The sequence below is a fragment of the Orbicella faveolata genome, unplaced genomic scaffold, assembly GCF_042242905.1.
Source record: "Orbicella faveolata isolate gen_17 unplaced genomic scaffold, um_ofav_v1 contig_34, whole genome shotgun sequence".
Taxonomy (NCBI): Eukaryota; Metazoa; Cnidaria; class Anthozoa; order Scleractinia; family Merulinidae; genus Orbicella; species Orbicella faveolata.
Window position 1 is genome coordinate 23,263,190 of NW_028301563.1, and position 20,112 is coordinate 23,283,301.

The 20,112-nt window shown below is 38.8% G+C and overlaps 2 protein-coding genes across 2 annotated transcripts; both read right to left on the minus strand.

Moving 5' to 3' along the window:
* Positions 1 to 9,299: 9,299 nt before the first annotated feature.
* Positions 9,300 to 11,876, minus strand: LOC110044036 (melatonin receptor type 1C-like). Its single transcript, XM_020749561.2, has one exon. The coding sequence runs from the start codon at positions 11,711 to 11,713 to the stop codon at positions 10,676 to 10,678; it is 1,038 nt and encodes a 345-aa protein (XP_020605220.2). The 5' UTR covers positions 11,714 to 11,876; the 3' UTR covers positions 9,300 to 10,675.
* A 2,737-nt stretch (positions 11,877 to 14,613) lies between these two features.
* On the minus strand, positions 14,614 to 17,858 carry LOC110043810 (melatonin receptor type 1B-B-like). Its single transcript, XM_089271889.1, has one exon. The coding sequence runs from the start codon at positions 17,783 to 17,785 to the stop codon at positions 16,661 to 16,663; it is 1,125 nt and encodes a 374-aa protein (XP_089128015.1). The 5' UTR covers positions 17,786 to 17,858; the 3' UTR covers positions 14,614 to 16,660.
* Between the last annotated feature and the right edge of the window lie 2,254 nt (positions 17,859 to 20,112).

A 20,112-nucleotide genomic window follows, 5' to 3' on the forward strand; every position in this document is an offset into this window, starting at 1 on the left:
GGTAGAATCAAAACCAATTCTGCTCATACACGTCAATTTTGACACTGGGCGCAGGCACCGTGTCGAATTTGTAAAGCCGGCGAGTGAATATACATTTTTTATTTACTACGTAAATGAAAAATAGTTTCAGGCGAGAGAAAATCTTCCTTTGAATGAAAGACTATTTTATGTGAATATCCAGGAACACTGAAAGTTTTTTGACAACTTAGTAGATATACTAGTGAATTTCTTTATAATAATACTAATACATTTCATTTTGGCGGCGCCCAAGTGTATTTCTACCAGAAAACTTGACTTGCTACAGGGATTCTAATAGTTGGATTTGTTCATTAAAAATGCTGGCAAGGGCTTCGATCGTTTTTGCTGTAGGAATATATACGTTTTTTTTTTTTTTGCGTATAGTTTCTACAGCTTTGATACATTGATGTCGAGTTTGATTTTATACAGTACAAAAATTGTTGAAATTTTAAGAAATAAACAATTCGTTTTCGTGCCGAACACGACTATATTTAGTCGTGGAAAGAAATTTGTTCGGGGCAGATTTTGATCACTTGCTAGGTAACCACTGCACGCAACGCAATCAACAAAACAACGCTATAATTTGTTATTTTTGGCACGCTTCGTCCAAACACTTGATTATACCCATTTGCCTAAAAACTTACTCCTTGTTTACAAATCGTTATCAAAAATTTAGTCGGTGGATGGCTTGCCGGCCGTCTCTTGTCCATGGGGCAAAGTTACTTGCCCGAGAGTAAAATGTACTCTTCCCGGACGTGCGGACGGGGGTTTCTTTGAGCCCTGCACTAGCTATCAAACTTTCTGGAATATAAGTTCAAATGTTCAAATTTTCAGATTTCAGTATATGTGTAATGTATGGGGCAAAACACTTGCACAAACAGCATTCCAGAATATGACACTTCCTACACGTTACTCTGCACGACTTTTGCCGAGACAAAAGGGGTAACGCAAACAAGGAAACCAGGTCACGTGACATGTCGTAGAAAGTTCATCCTAACTAATCCCGCTCGGATCTTAACTCAAATCCTAGCTCGAATCCTGGCTCAGATCCCGGCTCGAATCCTGGCTCGAACCCTGGCTCAGATCCTGGCTCGGATCCTGGCTCGACTACTGGCTCGAATCCTGGCTCGAATCCTGGCTCGAATCCTGGCTCGGATTCTGACTCGAAGATTAGGTATCCTCAAAATTTCAGCCCATTTCTCAACTACCAATAAACTTTGCGGGTTTCAGATCTGAGCTATGTATGTAAGTTTAAAAAAGCGTCATTTGTCAGCTAACAGTTCAAATCTTGACCAATTCTCAGCTATATCAATTACACCTAGACCTCATTCCAGCTCTCTGAGAACTAACGCTCTGCTCGGGTCTGAAGTTTCAAGATTAATTTGCAGTTAAATTTTTGCGCCGAATACACTTGAGTTGTTTTCAGAAACGATCACATTGCTTTTAAGATCATCATGAAGAGCAAATAAATATCGAGTTTTGGGTCAATTTCAGAGCATTTGAAGTTTTTCAGGGCCAGGAATGAAATAGAAACGCAACTCGGGTCACATTTGCAAGGGCAAGAAATCTGAAATGTGTTAATCAGACCGCGAATTTAGAATCTACAATGAGAACGTCTCGGCATAGTTAATCGTACCCAATTTTGAGGCTTTTGTCAAACGCCTCAAAACCGTCCCAAAATGATGAAATAGGCCCAATGGACAACAGAAACCAGGAAAGGTGAGTATATTTTCTTTATTTTATTACAAAAAAGTAACATTTTATTTCACCGTGTGATTTTATCCTTCGTTATTTTAAACTCCATACAATGCCTTGCAGAGCGCTCAAATTCTTAACGGCCCAAAGTGTAATACAACACCGCACACTTTAGGCAGTCACGTCTCACTCGATACGCTTACATAAGTCATTACTATTTGATTGATTCCTCGAATCGTCGTGAGTCTGGAACGCCTGTGCTTACTCAGATTTATATTTTATCCTGTTTTCGGTGCAATTTGACATTAACGACCTCAATCCTGAGAATGATACTTGATGTATCGAAACGTCGATTGACATTACTTGCATGTCAAATCTTCCTTTTACGTCTTTCTTGTGAAATGCTTTAACAAGCAACTCATTATTCGATTCGATCAATCGCCAACACTTTTAAACAGTTCATTTACCTTCTTCTAGGCGATGTGTGACTTTGGAAAGCTACATATCACCTCCTCAGGTCTAATTGTTAAACTGGGTTTTATAAGTTGCTTCAAAGTTTCCGTCGTAAACGCTGTTTATTGAATTGTTACAATGAAAATACCGCAGATTTACTCCTTGGTATCACATGATAAATCGAAGAGTTATATTCTTATACTTGAGCTACCGATTAAGCCTTATCAAAAGCTCTATGGAAAAGGATTCAGTCAAAACTATCACTGCATTACATTAAATCTCTATGGGTATGTTCTTTGCAAATCCAGTTAGTTATGTCAATCAATCAATCAATCAATTCAATCATCAATCAATCAATCAATCAATAAGCCAGTCAGTCATTCATTTATTCAGTCAGTCAGTCAATTCAATCAATCAATCAATCAATCAATCAATAAGCCAGTCATTCATTCATTCATTCATTCATTTAGTCAGTCAGTCAGTCAGTCAGTCAGTCAGTCAGTCAATCAATCAATCAATCAATCAATCAATCAATCAATCAGTCAATTTATTAATGTCATGCGGGGGAAAAGGATCTCAGCCAGGGATCATGTATCAAATGCACGACTAAAATAACACGAAAATGAGCGAATAAAAAGAAGGTAAATATCAGTCAAGTAGATAAAACTATAAATAAAAGTGTAATAGTAAAATATAAAATATGAAATAATATAAAGTTGTGGATATATATACACCAAGACTAAAACTGTGACATCTCTCAATAGTAAAACAGTAATAATCGTAAACAACAACAACAACAACAAATTAAGATTGTCAGTAGTCACATTCACAACTAGCCCTCAAGATTAAAAGTCTCAGTAACCTCTTGTGAAATTCATTTAAATTAGGTGACTGTTTATATGTAGATAGTTGGTCCCATTCTCCCATTTTCATTGATACATTTGAATAGTAAGGAGAGTGATCGTTCATATCTTCCATATTCTAACGAATGCATCAGGAAATTAAGGTCATTTTTAGGCACGTCCAAAATTCGTATAATGATAAAAAGCACTTGCATTATTTCCAGCTTCTTAAGTCACCTAGTTGTAGTACAAACTACAATCACGACGTGGCAGATATTACTACATTTCTGCACTTCATAATTTTCTTAAATTCCTGCCGGAATGAAGGATTCATTGTGGGGTATATGAAAGGGTTAACCGCACTGGACATGTAGATTGACAGCGAACAGCATAGTTGGACACCTCTTGAGATACTTTCCCGAAGCTGGAAGCGAATCACGACAGCGACAGCCTAGGCAGGAATCCAGCGTAGGATGAAAGCAAGTACCACAACGAAAAGCGATTTGCTGACTTTGATCTTCCTGGGTGCAATATCAAGGTGGTGTTGGCGAACTCTTTTGGAGACTTTTAAGATAACACAAAATCGCGACGGTGGTTGGAATTATCAGAAACAGTGTGATGACCGTACTGTAGTGAGCGTAAGAACCAACAGCGCTTGGATAAACCACGTGACATAGAGCATATCCAGGGATGAAATCATAATCCAAGAATCCTGCCAACTTTGGAATGTTAACGTAACAGGCGCCAAAGGCCCAGGCAGAACCAAGCATTATTCGAGATTGCTTTTTGGAGAATGTGACATTGTATCGAATTTGCCTTCACGTTCCGCTGGTATCTGTTGAACGCTGTTAGGGCTACAGTAGTGGGAGACACATAGACACAGAAATTCAGGATAAAAGCGTGTGGATTACAGAGAGAGGACCCTGTAACCCATTCACCAGAAATAAGGACTGCAGCTGTAAATGGCAACACTATGCTAGCAGATATAAGATCCGCAACAGTAAGGAACAAAATTAAAATTGGAGCGTAAACGGTAATTTCTGTGTACGGACATGCATACCAAGATGTTACCCACGAGGGATGTGATGAGTATAACGAGGCAAATAAGGGTTTCTAAGAAAACGATTCCAGATTCTCTCCGAGGTAGAGATGCAAACTGCATATTGATCACTGGAGCACCTGGAAAATTTAAATAAGGGATAAAATCTACTGTCGTATAGACATAAGTCTTTCTTTTACCCGCAGGGTGTTGTATTGGGAGGGTAAAAACGTCAGCGAAAGAGAGAGTGAATGAGTTTTTTCTTAACTGTGTACTTTGGGCTCTTAACAGCGTAGCTCTGGCGGTCCGAAAGGCCACCAAGCGGAGCGCCATACCCATATAGGAAGGTAAAGAAAACCCATGTATTGAGTTTCTCATGGTTATCATAGCTAGCGGTATTGTTGTGGGCGGGTACGCACGACGACGACGACGACGACGACGACGACGACGACGACGACGACGACGACGACGACGACGACGACGGAGTTGCGCAAGGTGACGGCCATACTCCAGCTAATAGCTTGACAGCCTTGGTTTATAGCGTACTTCTTTGACATTGGACATCCATGTTATGGTCAATTGACACCTGTCAAATCAAGGTATCCGCCCATCAGTATCAGGTGACCATATTACGGGCTCCAGTTTAGAGTGAGCTGATCGAGCTCACGTGTTTTTTTAAAAATTGACCGCTGACTAAGTGCTAGTTTTCGGTTGGATCGCGGGCTAAGGTTAGGTTAACTTGTTGTAAATAGTTGTTTGGAAACCGGTTAAAGCTAACCCAGGATTAAAAGTCAATTAAAGTATAGCTTTTCTTGTATGCAAATGTTTTTCAATGCTTTTGTTTTGTGTATTTTGAGATTATTCAAACTCAAAACAGAAGGCCAAACAATATATACAGAAAACCTCACAGCAAAGTTACAAAACTCGAATCAAAATCTTCGCTTATCCTGGGTTACGTTCATCGAGCTTGAACAACCCGGCCCAAGAGCTTGGGTTTTAGGCTTGGCTAAATCTATATTTTATTTGCGCTTCAACCGGAGCTGCATGACATTACTTGACGTTACTTGTCCGTAAAGAGAATTCTTCTATTGAGCTATAAAGCCATTAAGAGCTGGATGGCGCTCATTCTAGCTAACTTTAGGCGAGGTCTAACATAACCTCTAAGGTCTCATTTAATGTAATTATTTTACCTATATTTTCATTTTTTGTAGTTCTATGAGGTGTTTAAGCGCGAATGTAACGTCAAGGATAATACTTCTATCCTGACAAATATTGAGGGTGCCAGACTGTAATGTACGTTTTAGCAAAACGTGCACGTGGCAAATTATCGGGCTGGTGTACCCAAGAGACTTGTCGTGTAACCAGCATTTTAACTATATTGCGTAAAATTCAGCTTATCCGAGTAGGATTGATCTTTTTTGCTTTACATCAGCAAAGCAGATATATCCATCTCCATTCGATAACAATAAGCGTGGCAGCAATATTGCCGAACTAATTCAAACGTAAATCATGGGTAGAAAAGTAAGATGGCTGTTCAGATTGTTTCATGAATAGGGGCGGTTGGAAATCCGATAAAAATATAAGAAACGACCTTTTTGCTCACGGAGGACGTAGTTTACGTCATCCATGAGCTTAGGAGGCAGTCTAATGGCACTCACTCACTCACTCACTCACTTGATTCTGATTAATTTATTCATTAAAACCGGATTAAACTTTTTTCTCCTACCTCCCCTGCAAAGTATTGTTTTCAAGTTGTCTCAAGGACGTCTGGGCATATGTTTGACTGGTTTTGTCGGGGTACTAGAAAGGCGTAAATTTTTGTCCAACAACATGGCGTAACACGGCACGGAGGACGAAGATGGTTTTTTGTTCGATCTGTAAACAGGGATTCCTTCGTGGGTTGAAAAATAGAAAGATTTTACGCTAAGGAACACTTGCTACGACAAACCGACAATGAAATCCTGTAGGCGACGATCCTTGAATCGAAATCTTGAAAGCTACAATGCCTATCGACCGTGGTCCGTGGACGTTAATCGACGGAATCGTTTAAATGTTTTAATGTCACCCGGAGGAGGAATGAAATGAATGCCGTGTCATATGGAAGCTAAGGTGAGCCTTTTTGTTGTATCGTTTTTTTCTTTAAAAACTAAGTCTATGAGAGCACTTTTGCGTACTAGTAATATTAGCTTCTTTCGTTCGGAAACTGCTTGATTCCGAAAGTAGTCATCTGACAAAGCACATAGTTTTCTAAACACAAAAGAGCTGACGTTCGCCATTGTGTGTCGTTGTTAGATGTTGTCTTTACAGAGTTGATTTCTGTCTGTTAGCGATTAATTTTTTCGATCGGTATTATGGATGTAGTTTGTACTGGAAATGCTGATAACAAGTCTCCCGTGTATATATTCAGCCTCGTGTAGCTCTGAATAAGCTTACGTCGAGTTCAAAATAAAGGTTAGTGAGCAAGTTAAAAGACCTTAGGAGTGAAATGAGCAGACTAAGAACACAAGCAAGCCTTGTGCCTTTGGTTCGATTTGGTAGTGTTACAGACCGACAATTCATCCCAAACAAAAACAATCTTGTTTCAGATTACAATTTCACAGTTAATTCATGCTCTTATTCATCTTCACAACTCAGTATTAATAGAACCTATAATTCCAGCTGTACTGCTTGGGGATTTCAATATTGATCTAATGCAGGCAAATACAGAACAAAAGGATCTAATGAAATATCTTATAACAGACAAAGGATTCACTCAGTTGATTAACCAGTACACTACTGACTATCGTAGACAGATAGATCATGCACCACAAATTATGTGCACAATCAGTAGGTGATCATCAGCCCATTTATATAAATTTCCATGAAAGCTGTTTGAATATTTGTTAAAAAAAAATTCACGATGTATATCATATGAGATCATTATGATTAATTTAGCTGAAGGTGAAACTTTACATACCAAATAAGTATCTAAATGTATCAAGCAACTATTTGAATCACATATATAGAAAACAGGCAGAACATTTATTGGCAGAAACAAAGAATGGTTTGAATTTGTTGTGCTTTTTATGTTCCTAAATTCCTAGTCCTCATAGAGTTTCAAAATTACATGTAACTCTACCAGAATTTGGAGATGCTGTATATAAGAATAAATTTTCAGTTTAAAGGAATTATTTTCGCACCAATGTTTCTTGAAGGAAAGGATGCCATTTATAAATGGCATTTTCGTTCTTAAACCCTTTCCAGAAAAGCAAGAAGTATCACTTGGACACCACATTTACACGTAGGTAAGTAGCCTATTCTTATTGGGGTTGGGTACAGGGGGAGGGGAAAGGGCAGCAAATAAAGATATACATGTGTAATTTTTCTGCATTTATTTTTATACCCTTTTAAGATATGTGACAATTATCTTTACCGTGTATTGCAGGTGAAGCAAGTTGGACTATTGTGCATAACCAAATAACCCAGATGAACACTGTGGTAACAACTACAGTATACTATATTATCTTTTTCTCAGCTCATGAGCGGGGGGAATTCAACAAATCCTGCAGTCTGATTGGTTCCGGGAGCGGGCGGAATTTTCTCATCCGGACCGCCACAGCGGGCGGAATCCGTCGAGTTGATCTATTTTCGTGAATGAATTAGCGGTAATCGTCAATTTTTCGCCCTTTTTACACTTCCATCGACGATTAATCAACGCAAGTTTATCTTCATTCACCTTTAAATGGCAAGGAAAGTCACTGTAAGTAAATTGGATTGAGTTTTTTGAAGTTGTGAGAGTTTGTTTGGCTGTTTGTAGCTCGGGGCTGTAATGGCGCGTAATCCTGCGTGTCTCTCTCTATACAATTTTAATTAAAAAATGACTCAATTTCAGTCGAGTTTACCTCTCTGATCGTTGCTGTATTTGAGAGAATTTCTGTGGAATACGCTTTACTAATTTCCTCGCTTTCTGCTACTCAATTTACGGTAGAAAACTCTGATTTCGAGTGATTCGCAACGACTGACAGAAAGTGTTTTTGTAGTACAACTTCAATCTTTGCACGAAATTTCACACCTGAAAAACACTTTCGGAGAACTTAACTGGTGAACTAAATGCCACTAACATAAAGTAGTTCGAAATAAATCTGTTCTTTAATACATTTTACCTTGTCTAGTATCTGAGTTACTCGCTCGTTCGCTAGTTAGATTTTCTTAGGATTGGTTTGTGTACGGCCCGTAAGCCAATTTAATGACAACGTTGCATAAACAAACCCACTTGTAAGCCAATTTACTGCAAGAAAAAAAGATAAACATGTTCTTGTCCGCCTTAGGGTCGGTCCGTATAGGGAAAAACTGTGACCGAGGTCTTGAAAATGCTGTGCGAGGCCGCAGGCCGAGAGCAGCATTTCCATATATATACTTAAAATGGTTGTTATCATGCTGTACTTCTACTACATGTGTGTCCTGCCACTGTAAAGATTATGCTATTTATAATTCAGCCAATAAAAATGTATAATCTGATCTGCATGTATAGGAGACTGTTGGCTACAATGTCTCCTCTTAGCTTTTATGTGCTACATTATGGTAGTCAGTATTTCAGTGGACTTAAAAAGAAATAAAATGTTCCTAATAAAAGTAGTGTTCAACTTGATTTTTGTTGTGCTCTAGCTGTTGAGATCTATTTCAAACATGTAAAAAATATTTATTTTTTATAAAGCGATTTTACCATAGAACGAATTAAACCTCCTAAAGGGTGTCAATAAACAACCATTTATGCCGATACATTGTACGGAAATGAATTCGGGAGTTCTCTGTGGTGTCACACTAGTTTGCTAAGGATGATATGGTGTACGACAAATAATCAACTCGTGAATTGGCATTTCTTGGCCACTTATACTGAGGCGGTTTTAATAGAAACTCAAATAAAAGTTAATTGTTAACAATGTCCATGGTAATTAAATTATCATTTTCAGCAAAGGTGGGGCGAAAAAGGCGCCCCACGGCTGGTAAGCGACACTACATAGCATAAATGTCGATCCGAAAGATGGCGATAAGGGAGCGGAGGGAGGGAGAAATGTTTTCGCCAAGAGATATACTCGCTGTGATGGTGAAAGCAAGAGGAATAATTGAAAATGCGACCAGTCTTTTATACTGGCGGATAGATAACACTCTTTAACATGATTGGCTGTTATGTCACATGACAGACCACCATCGGATCGACAAATATGTCCCATGAATACAATAGATTAATTTATCGACATAAATAACATCATGCCTTGGCTTGATGTTTGTTTATTTGGACATCAAAACCTCACCATCACATTTGACAAACTGATGTTTCTTTTCCTGTTTTCCACTGCAGTACCAAGAACAACTCTACAGTGAACAATTCCTCTTCTCTATTTATTCAACTACGTTTTCTCCATTCATTTATTTATTCATTAATTTTATTTATTTTGTCCTTTTGTTTTTGGTATATTTATTTATTTATTTACTTATTTATTGTAGTGTTTAACTATTACTGTATTTCTTATTTATTCATTTATATATTTATTTAGTGTTTTTTTTTTTTTTAGTGTTAGTGCGTCTAATAAATATGCTTGTAACCGTAATTGTCAATGTAAATAATAAAGAAATTAAAAAAAAATTGTTAAATCAAAAAAAAAAAAAAAAAAAAAAATGGGCCATTTCCGAGTTGCCTTTTGCCTCTGTGTCAAAACAAGTCTAAGTACAAAACCATTCATATGACTTTCGCCTACAGGTTCATTAACTCATTTTTATGTGAAAGGTTTCGCACGAAGACTCGTTTTGAAACAGAGGCAAAAGGAAACATTCATCCATGAGCTGCTCACAGGAGCCTTTGATTTCTTTAGTTGAAGAGAAGAACTTAAGTACATTTTGATATCTATGATGTCCATAAACTGCACATGCGAATTAAGGCTCACTTATTGTATGTCTCAGGCTTCAGCTCTGTACCTGTCGGGGAGTTAAATGCTCTACGTCATGCGAATGATTGCATTCAGTTTTTGAAATAAAAACAAAAACGTCCAATTCCTGCTGGCTGGTAGATTAATTTTGCACAGCAATACTAAGGGCAATCCCTGTTGGTTGATAGGTTATTTTATACCCCAATACAGTCGACGGGTAATCTACCTGCCAGCAGGAATCGGGAGTTCATTAATTTATGCTCATAGAACCCCCGGCGTAGAACGGACTCGAGAAAGCGGTGGAAATCGAGCCTAATTATTACAGGGCATCAAATAAAGGGTTTTGTCATAAAAAACGTCTTTCTTCGATGCGCTCCACATGTGCAATAAGTTTCTAATGCAACCTAGTTGAAATGGAAAAGAAAAGACAAAAGATATTGAGGTGCAGTGAGATGATCTTTTTAAATAAGAAGAAAAAAAAAAAAGACGGGGTATTCGGGTACTGGAAACTTTAAACAACGTAGTGCATATTATCCTTTTTATGCATGGGAGGAAATTAAAAGACAACCGGGAATGCCACTTGGGCAGTTATAGTAATATGTGAACTAATAGTTCCGAGTCAGGAAACAGGACTATGCACAGCTTAAGTCAGTGATTTTTAACGCTGTCCCACGCCTAGTGGATAGTGTTCATAAGTCTTGTTTCCGTTTGACGATAATCTTCTTTTATGCTGGCGAATCCTGTTGAATACCCTCCTCCTCATCGAGTGGTTGGGCTCTAGGTCCTTCCCGCTTTAGACCGTCTCTCTCATTTCGCCTCTGTAAACGTTGAGAGCTGACTAGACCACTTGACTTGCATGTTATGATCCGGTGAAACTCGCCTCTAAATGCTGGATTCATGCCAGAGTATATAACAGGGTTTATAGTGTTTGAAATGTAGAGAAAAAACATGCACAAAAGTTCCACATTGCGCGGAATGTGTGTAGTGATAAAAAAGCGCTTCAATAAAACAATAACCCAAAGAGGAAGCCAACATGACATGAAAGTAAAAACAACAATAAATAGCGATTTGCTGAGTTTAATTTCGTGAACAGAGATCTGAGGAGCGCTCATCCTAATGTTAAATGCCATGTTATGTTGACGTATGGTTTTAAGAACTTTAGTGTAACAAAATGTTGTGGCCAACAAAGGTATTGCAAGAAAAACAGTCAAAACAAATGAGTAATGAACTATTTTTGCTCGCTCCCCAAGATGCTTAATAGAGCATTGTGCATAACCAGGCACAAACTCAAATCCTTGCCAGTTTGCAAGTCTCGGAATTGCTATGTAACAGGCCACAAAGAACCACACTAATGCCAGCCATACGCGAGATTTTCTGTGAGAAAATATTTTCTGGTAACTTATACTTGATCTGCATATCCGAAAGTACCTGTTGACAGCAGTCAAACTCATGGTTGCTGGGGAAACGTAGATGACAAACAGGCTGATGAAAGCGTGAAGCTGACAAATGGTTTTACCAAATGGCCATTTTCCTGAAAACAATACTATTTCACCGAGTGGCATCACCAAAACAGCGGAGAGTAAGTCGCTCACAGCCAAAGCTATGATGTAGAGATTGGTAGATGTGCGCAATCTTTGATTTCTGTAAACCGACAAACAGACCAGAACATTTCCAAGGAGTGACAAAATGTTTAGAACCACTAAAAAGGAGCCCTCCAAGATAATCAGAGTTAAACTTCTTGATCCAAGATCGCCTGTCGTCATTGTGAAATACCAAATGGCCGGAGGGATCTCTTTCTACCAGCACAAATCAAATGATGCCGTCGTTAACGCTTGCAACGCAATAATTTTGTGCCATTATCTTGGAGCATATGCATCACCAAGTAAGCACACCAGTTGGTAGAAATGACATGGAGCATGGAGTTGGTTTTGAAGATACTTGATTATCCCCTTTTTTCATTTCCACAGTTTATCTTAATTATTTCATTAAAATAATTGGTTAATTTCTTTCATTGGGTTGTCACTCACGCAAAAATAAAGTCAACAAAGTCTGTATTGTATTATTTGAGTTTGTTGTTTTTACTTGCCTAAGGTTGCCAATATTTGTTTAACGTTGCTGAAGATGGACAGAAACTTACACATACAAGTGATACACAAGTTTGAATAGCTTGGCCACTCACTACTCCTTAGATTAAGCAATTCTTCCGACAGAGCTTCCGTTGTGCCAAAGTTGATTACTTTGAGCTGCCAAGTTATGTGACTTCTGCCCGAGTGGCTTCGAAAGAGAGTAATAGTCTACCTGTTTTAATTGATAGATCGGTGCCCTTGATGGTATCTGAGTGGGAGGATTTTTTTCAATAAATAATTAAGACGTCATGATTTCTCATCGAGCTCAGAAAAATTCTCTTGGCTCAAAACAAGATATTAGGGTCACATTCTCTTAGCTCAAACTAGAGCTGGGGGAGCATAACAACTCGTCAAGTGTCATTCTGTGTTACTTCGAAGGTGTAAAACAACAACAACAAAAACAATAACAACAACAGAGTGCTTGTGGTCAATACTGTAACTCGGACCACTCGATCCTGAATCAAAGATGCTATGTCATGCCGATCCAAATTTAGCCTGTCAAGTTTTGAAAAACATAAAAACACAAAATATCCTCGTTGTTAACATGGTACGATATGCTAGTGTTGTAGCATTTCAGTCTAATGTGAATTTCTCCGCAGTCGTAGGAAAAAAGGACTCCTCTTTCTTTGGGAAAACACTAAAAGTAAGAGTACTGTCGGGGGAATCGGCCTCTGGGGCTGGTGGAAATCCGTTTGTAACGCAAGTATCGTAAAGTGAAGTAAAGTGAAGCGAGGCAAAGCGAAAAGTGACGTGAAGCGAGGTGAGGTGAAATGGGGAGAATTAAAATAAGTTGAAGTGAAGTGAAGTGCAATTAAGAGAAGTGAAATCAACGGAAGAGAAGTGAAGTTAAGTGAAGTAAATAAAAGTGAAGTAAAGTGAAGTGAAGAGAAGAAAAGAGAAGAGAAGACAAGTGAAGTGAAGTGAAGAGAAGAGAAGTTAAGCGAAGTAAGGAGAATTGAAGTGAAGTGAAGTGAAGTGTAATGTAGTGTTGTGTAGTGCAGTGCAGCCTAGTGTAGTGTAGTGTAGTGTAGTGTAGTGTAGTGTAGTGTAGCGTAGTATGAGGGGAACATGGGGGGGGGGGGGGGTGGTTCTGAACACCGCAACACCGCAAAAAAAATTAACGAACACCACATCACCGCAAGAAAAGTCAACGAAACACCGTCACCGCAACACGTATTTTCAGCGCCATGATTCGTTCATCTACACTTAAAATAATACTTTTATACCTCAACAGTTTTCCACAAAATAAACACATCACAACGCTTTTCATTGCTCATATGTCGATACTGCTGATGCCTGTAAATCAGTTTTCTTGATCTTGAGAAGAAACCTTGCGCGAAACTAGGAAGCGGACGAAGAAAAAAGAGAGGAATCTCGAGAGATGGCTTTTACCCCCAGATCCCTCTCTTCTTTTACTTCGCTCACTTTTCTTGGTGTATAAACCCTCTGACCGAAGCCCTATCTTGACTAAAAGTATTGTTTTCTGGAGCTAGCTGCGTTTGCGTTCGATATCGATAATCGTTTGAAAAACTAAGAAGGTCAAGAAAGTCGCAGTACCTTGGAGCGGGTATAGACCGGTATTAGAGTGACCTATAGACGAAGCTGAATAGCAAAAGGAAAAAACATAGTAAACGTGTGTAATTTCCAAAGCTTCCTTAGCCTAGAAAGCCTTCTTTCTTCCCTGCCCACGCAACATCTGAATATATTTTGTGGCCGGTAGTTTTCGCCACCTTTTCCTACCGAACACTTAGCTCCGGGTGGCAGAGGTCGAGTTACTTGTCAAGTTACGTATAAATGAAAACAGCTTCGGATTGGCTGCCGAAGCATATTGAAGATTAACTAGAATGGCCTGTATTTTGTTACAAATTATTAACCTCAATGGTACGTGTTTGTCATAAATTAGCACGGATTAACGAAGTTTACATACTAAATATAGGTCAAATTTAGGTTTGAGAAACGCAAATAAAAGAACTCCAGCACCGCAAACAAGTTCATTTCACCGAACACCACAGCGTGAAAAACACAAACATCGCACACCGTAGGGTTTGAGATCACCGCAACACCGCAAGTTGAGATTTTATTCACCGCATCACCGCATTAAAAAAACATCAACACCGCAACACTGCATATCCCCATGTCCCCCTCTAGTATTGTGTAGTTTAGTGTAGTGTAGTGCAGTGTAGTGCAGTGTAGTGTAGTGTAGTGTAGTGTAGTGTAGTGTAGTGTAGTGTAGTGTAGTGTAGTGTAGTGTAGTGTAGTGTAGTGTAGTGTAGTGTAGTGTAGTGTAGTGTAGTGTAGTGTAGTGTAGTGTAGTGTAATGTAGTGTACTGTAGTGTAGTGTAGTGGAGAGAAGTAACTTGAAGTGGAGTGGAGTGAAGTACAGTGAAGTGGAGAAATGTGAAGAGAAGTAGAGGAAAGTGGTGTGGAGTGGAGTGGAGTGGAGTGGAGTGGAGTGGAGTGGAGTGGAGTGGAGTGAAGTGGAGTGGAGTGGAGTGGAGTGGAGTGGAGTGGACTGGAGTGGACTGGAGTGGACTGGAGTGGACTGGAGTGGAGTGGAGTGGAGTGGAGTGGAGTGGAGTGGAGTGGACTGGAGTGGAGTGGAGTGGACTGGAGTGGAGTGGAGTGACGTGAAGTGAAGTGAAGTGAAGTGAAGTGAAGTGAAGTGAAGTGAGGTGAGGTAAAGTGAAATGAAGTGAAGTGGAGAGAAGTGAATTAAAAAGTAGTGTGAAGTTGGGTGAAAGTGGAGTGGAGTGTAATGGAGTGGAGTAGAATGGAGTGGAGGGGAGTGGAGTGGAGCCGAGAAGAGTAGAGTAGAATGGAGTGGAGTGGAGTAGTGTAGAGTAGAGTAGAGTAGAGTAGAGTAGAGTAGAGTAGAGTAGAGTAGAGTAGAGTAGAGTAGAGTAGAGTAGAGTAGAGTGGCGTGTAGCGGAGTGGAGAAGATTGAAATAAAGTTAGAAAAAGTGAAGAGAAGTGAACTGCGGAGAATTGGATTGGAATCGATTGGATTGGAGTGGAGTGGAGTGAAGGGAAGTGAACTGAAGTGAGGTGAAAAAGGGAATAGAAGTTAAGTGGGTTTGAATGGATTGGATTGGATTGGAGTGGTGTGGAGTGGTGTGGAATGGTGTGGAGATGAGTGGAGTGGAGTAGTGTGGAGTGGAGTAGAGTAGAGTGGAGAAGAGTGGAGTGGCGTGAAGTGAAGTAAAAGAAAAGAGAAGAAAAGTGGAGAGCGGTGGATTGGATTGGATGGGTATTGGACTGGAGTAGAGTGGAGTGCATTGAGTTGAATTGAAGTTAACTGAAGTGAAGTGGAGTGGAGTGGAGTGGAGCAGTGTTGAGTTGAGTTGATTCGATTCGATTCGATTCGAGACGAGGTTCACGAGTGCAGAGGTGAAGTGAGGTGAAAGAAAGTTTGAAAGTTGAAAACTGTCCAGGCAACAACTACCAGACTGTGATTATGTTATTCTAGTGTTAGCTTTACCAGCTCAATTTGAGATATTTGAGAGCCCACGGTCTCCAGGCCCCTAAAAAGTTCAAAGTTTTGAAGGACATGATGGCCCTGTGATTAGGCCATGATTAGGCAACTTGTGTAAAACGCAAGGTAGCCTTTTCATGTCTCATTGAATCTGTTCTACAATGCTTTGATCCTTGAACAAACTACAGGCCCAGTCAATAGTTTGCTTTTGTGAGCTTGTTTAATGATGATGTTACCTGTATTATATTCAGATTAGGATCACTCAGTTAAATATCTCTGCGCGAGAAATAAGGAAAAACTGAACAAAGAAACAAATAAAAGATCGAGTCAAGTCCGGCGACTCGCTCGTCGTCTGAAGTTCTATTAGGCACCAGGAAAACTGAAATCGCGTCGTTTCGTTAGGACAGTACGACTTGCACTGCCGCCCTTCATCTTACTGTAGGCAAAGTCGTTCTATGGAAGAAAATGCTATTTTTTCATGTATATTCAAATCTGTATTCAAATTTCAATGTTGTTAAAAATGAAAACGTCTTGGCAGACGAAGACATAGAAAGAATGTTCCGATATAACCTAACGTGGAGGCGGGGCTAATAAATACGTGTTGTCAGTTCTCAAGGAAATCAATGAAATCACCCGACTTCATAAGATAATAAGTAGGACGTGCCTGACTCACACGGCTACGGCTTGTAGATTGCAGATCAGGGATTAGCTCAGTCAAAAATGTAGAGTCGACTGCGGGCAAAAGTTCAACACACGAAATGATCTATTCTTGAGCCAAAAACAAAATGAGTCGCAAAAACTGCTAACAATTACTTCAGGATAATAATTTTCGTTTATATTACCAGTTAAATTGCATTTCTGGAGAATTCACTTCCAAAACCTTGAATCTTTGTAATAGTGACAAAACTAAAAGCGAACACGTTGTAATTTAATCTCCTAGGCTTCTTATAAAATATTTCTGTATAATTACTTTGACTAAATCACGCCACAATTCGATCTAGGCTGATTGAAATTACACTGTAAGTTTTCAGAAAGTTCCCAATTTTACTATGAAGACAGTTGTCTTCAGTGTCGAGAAACGTTTTGAGATAAGCATCAAGAAGCTTGATAACTTATCCCGTAGGGATATGTAAGTAGTTTTTATTCTGTGTTTGAGTGTTTCCCTTATGCGATTCTTCTTGAGGAGCATTTTCCAAACCATTGTCATGAAGTGCTTCCACTCTGGCACCCCGTAGCCAGGATGTAACCAAACCAAGCTCAACTCCGGGGTGTGAATTTCCTCGCTGTGAACTCTGAGAGTTGCCCAAATTATTCGATGTACATGTTATGATGCGACGAAACTCGCTTCTAAATGCTGAATTCATGCCAGAGTATATGGCGGGATTTACGGTGTTTGAAATGTAGAGAAAAAACATGCACAGCAGTTCCACATTTCTGGGCATGTCCATGATGACAAAACGCCTTAATACAACAATCACCCAGAGTGGAACCCAGCACGACATAAAAGTGAAAACAACAATGAAGAGAGATCTGCTGAGTTTAATCTCTTGGACGGTGATGCGTGCTTCGTTTCTTCTCCTCTGACTGAGAGAGGGAAGGATTCCCATTTTGTGTTGACGGATAGCTTTAAGAACTTTTGTGTAACAAAATGCCGTGGCAAGCAAAGGTAATGCAAGGAAAACAGTTAAAACAATTAAGTAATGAATGAGTTTGGCTTGTTCTCCAAGGTGTTTGATAGAACATTGTGCATAACCCGGTACAAACTCGAATCCTTGCCAGTTTGCAAATCTCGGAATTGCGATGTAACAGGCTACAAAGAACCACACAAAAGCCAGCCACAAACGAGATTTTCTGTGAGAAAATATCTTCTTGTAACTTATACTTGACCTGCATATCCGAACGTACCTGTTGACAGCTGTCAAACTCATGGTTGCTGGGGAAACGTAGATGACAAACAGGCTGATGAAAGCGTGAAGTTGGCAAATGGTTTCACCAAATGGCCATTTTCCTGAAAACAATACTATTTCACCCAGAGGCATTACAAAAACAGCGGAGAGTAAGTCGCTTACAGCCAAGGCTATGATGTAGAGATTGGTAGATGTGCGCAATCTTGGGTTTCTGTAAACCGACAAACAGACTAAAACATTTCCCATAAGTGACAAAATGTTTAGAATCACTAAAAAGGAGCCCTCCAGGATAACCAGGGTTGAACTTCTTGATCCAAGATCGTTAGCCATTTTAAGTTCTGTGTGGCAAACTAAGTTGTCTCAATGAAAATAAAATTAAGGCAAAAGTCTTACGTCTTATGTACTAGAAGGAAAAAAAATCTTGACCAAGCTCATTAGATATGTTTCCGCTTTTTAAAAATTTCGACCAACTCTTTAAATATTATCTTTTGAACCTCAAAAGAAATGCCATTTATCAGCCTACTCTGTACGCACTTCATTGGTTACTCTTTCATTTCCGCACTTTCTATTAATGTATTGATTACATTGGTTTTTTCTGCACACTGAGTGTAAAGAAAAAAAATTACGGAAATGTCATTGACACGTGTCACTTTTGGGGATCAGCAACTTTCTTTTAGCTTTTCTCGGACGCCAAACTTAAATTGATTTGAGATACATACATACATACAATACAATATTGCACTTCTGAAAAGAAAAGACACGATTTTTTTTTTTTTTTCGCAATGGTAAGAAATTGGATGAATTGTTTCAATGGCCGTCAGGTAATTTCACGTTTTTTTTTTTCGACAAAGCGGGGGTGCTTTGTTTGTAAAGACTACTTATCAATTTGGTCGAAATAAGTTTATGTAGAATGTTTACGTAGTAGGTAGAATAACATCGAAAAGGCTCGAAAATAGCGTTGAATAAATCTTCGTTTGGTTATTCGTGCGAAATAATAACTCTAAAAAATGAAACATTTATATGGTATTGATCCTTCAAGTACTAATATCTGCTGAAATTCCATTCAATGATTGGCTTCTTTCTATATATTAATTTTAATATTTGCATATAGCGTGTAAGACCCTTCTTTTAAGTACGAACGATATATTATAGAGTTAAACATACGTGCGTCTGATTAATTTATACCCTCTGTAAATTTGAAAAAATCCTTAATAACAACTTCCTTTATTTATGCCAGTGATGTAAGATTGTCGCAATCGTTTTACCGGAAAAACAAACACACACTTAGATAATTGATCTCCGTAATTGTATCTATTTAGTCATTTCGATTTTTTCGTCTTAGTTTTAATTAAAAGCATACATGTTCCGACTGAGAAAAAGAGAGGAAAAAGGCGAGAAAAATACTAGTTCGAATTTTAGTCTATATAGTTAAATGAAAATCAGTTTGGTACTGTATTTTATTAAATTATTTTATTATCTCTTTATTTCTTACTTTCATTATTTTTTGCGTTTAAGTTGGGTTTCTCCTTTTCTAGTAGTTCGGGTTAAGGATAACCTTTTTCTTCTGTGTATTTCAAGTGGTACATTTTTTGTCAAGCTTAAATAGACGGCACAGTTCTCGAATAGTTAAAGATGCGACTACTTTAGCTCCAGGCGTGTCTTGTACCAAATGGTGCTTGTTCATTTCTGTTACATTTTCCTGAAATCTCTGAATTCGGCGGTAAATTGAAAAATCGCCAAGTTTTTCTTAGACTGTTGTTGTCTCAAATGTATCAAACGTTGGACATTTTTCCAGCCTTTTACTTGGTTTACGTTAGACTTCGGAAGCCTCATTTGGCTTGATACTGTTTGTAAGCAGAGAAGCAGTCAAATATTCTCAGTTCAGTGCAACGAGAAGTAATTCACGCAATATAATAATTAACAATTCATACGTGCTTTAGCACACATGATCGGGGAGTGTGTGCCTGAAGATTGGAGAGCACAAGAGAAGCGTACAAGAGTTGTTCGAGGCACAGACGAGAGCATTTCTAGCTTCTTGAAGGCTCTCCAAACTTCACAATTCAATTATAATTCGTGCAAAGAATGAGATTAAGATCGCAAGAAGCTGACGAAAGATTGTTTTAATTCGCTCTTTCCTAGTTATTTTCTTAGGAGGTGCTTGTGTCAGTGATTTACACTACGACTTGCAATAAATCGCTAAATAAGGATATTCTAACTATTTTTAAAAATAATAATTATATCGTTTTCCCACCTATGAGGAGATTTGCTTCGGCAGTTCTTTTTCTATGGCTGAATATTATTTTGGTACTGTGCTGGCTTTACATATGCATGTTATAACATGTAGCGAGGGTGGTTTATTTGGCGTTCTCACATTCTTAATGAAAAGAAAAACAAAGCGTTCCCGCTGAGGCCCACTACGTTTTTCGTTGTTCGAAACCTACATAATCTAACGATCCTGAGCTTTACACATTTCATTTTAAATTTTCACGGTTTCTTTTTCATAGAATACAATTAGCTTCTTTTCCTTATTAGTTTCCTACTGTCGTGCCTTTTGGTTGAGACACGTTTCTTTAGAGTTAAATGTAGAGAACTACCATTGCAGATTTATTTGATAAAGAAAACAGAGAAGCCTGAACTGAACTTGTTTGATAATGGTT

Bases quoted from the DNA above. Each gene is read 5' to 3' on its own strand.
- LOC110043810 (XM_089271889.1), bottom strand. From the start codon at position 17,785: ATGGCTAACGATCTTGGATCAAGAAGTTCAACCCTGGTTATCCTGGAG.
- LOC110044036 (XM_020749561.2), bottom strand. From the start codon at position 11,713: ATGACGACAGGCGATCTTGGATCAAGAAGTTTAACTCTGATTATCTTG.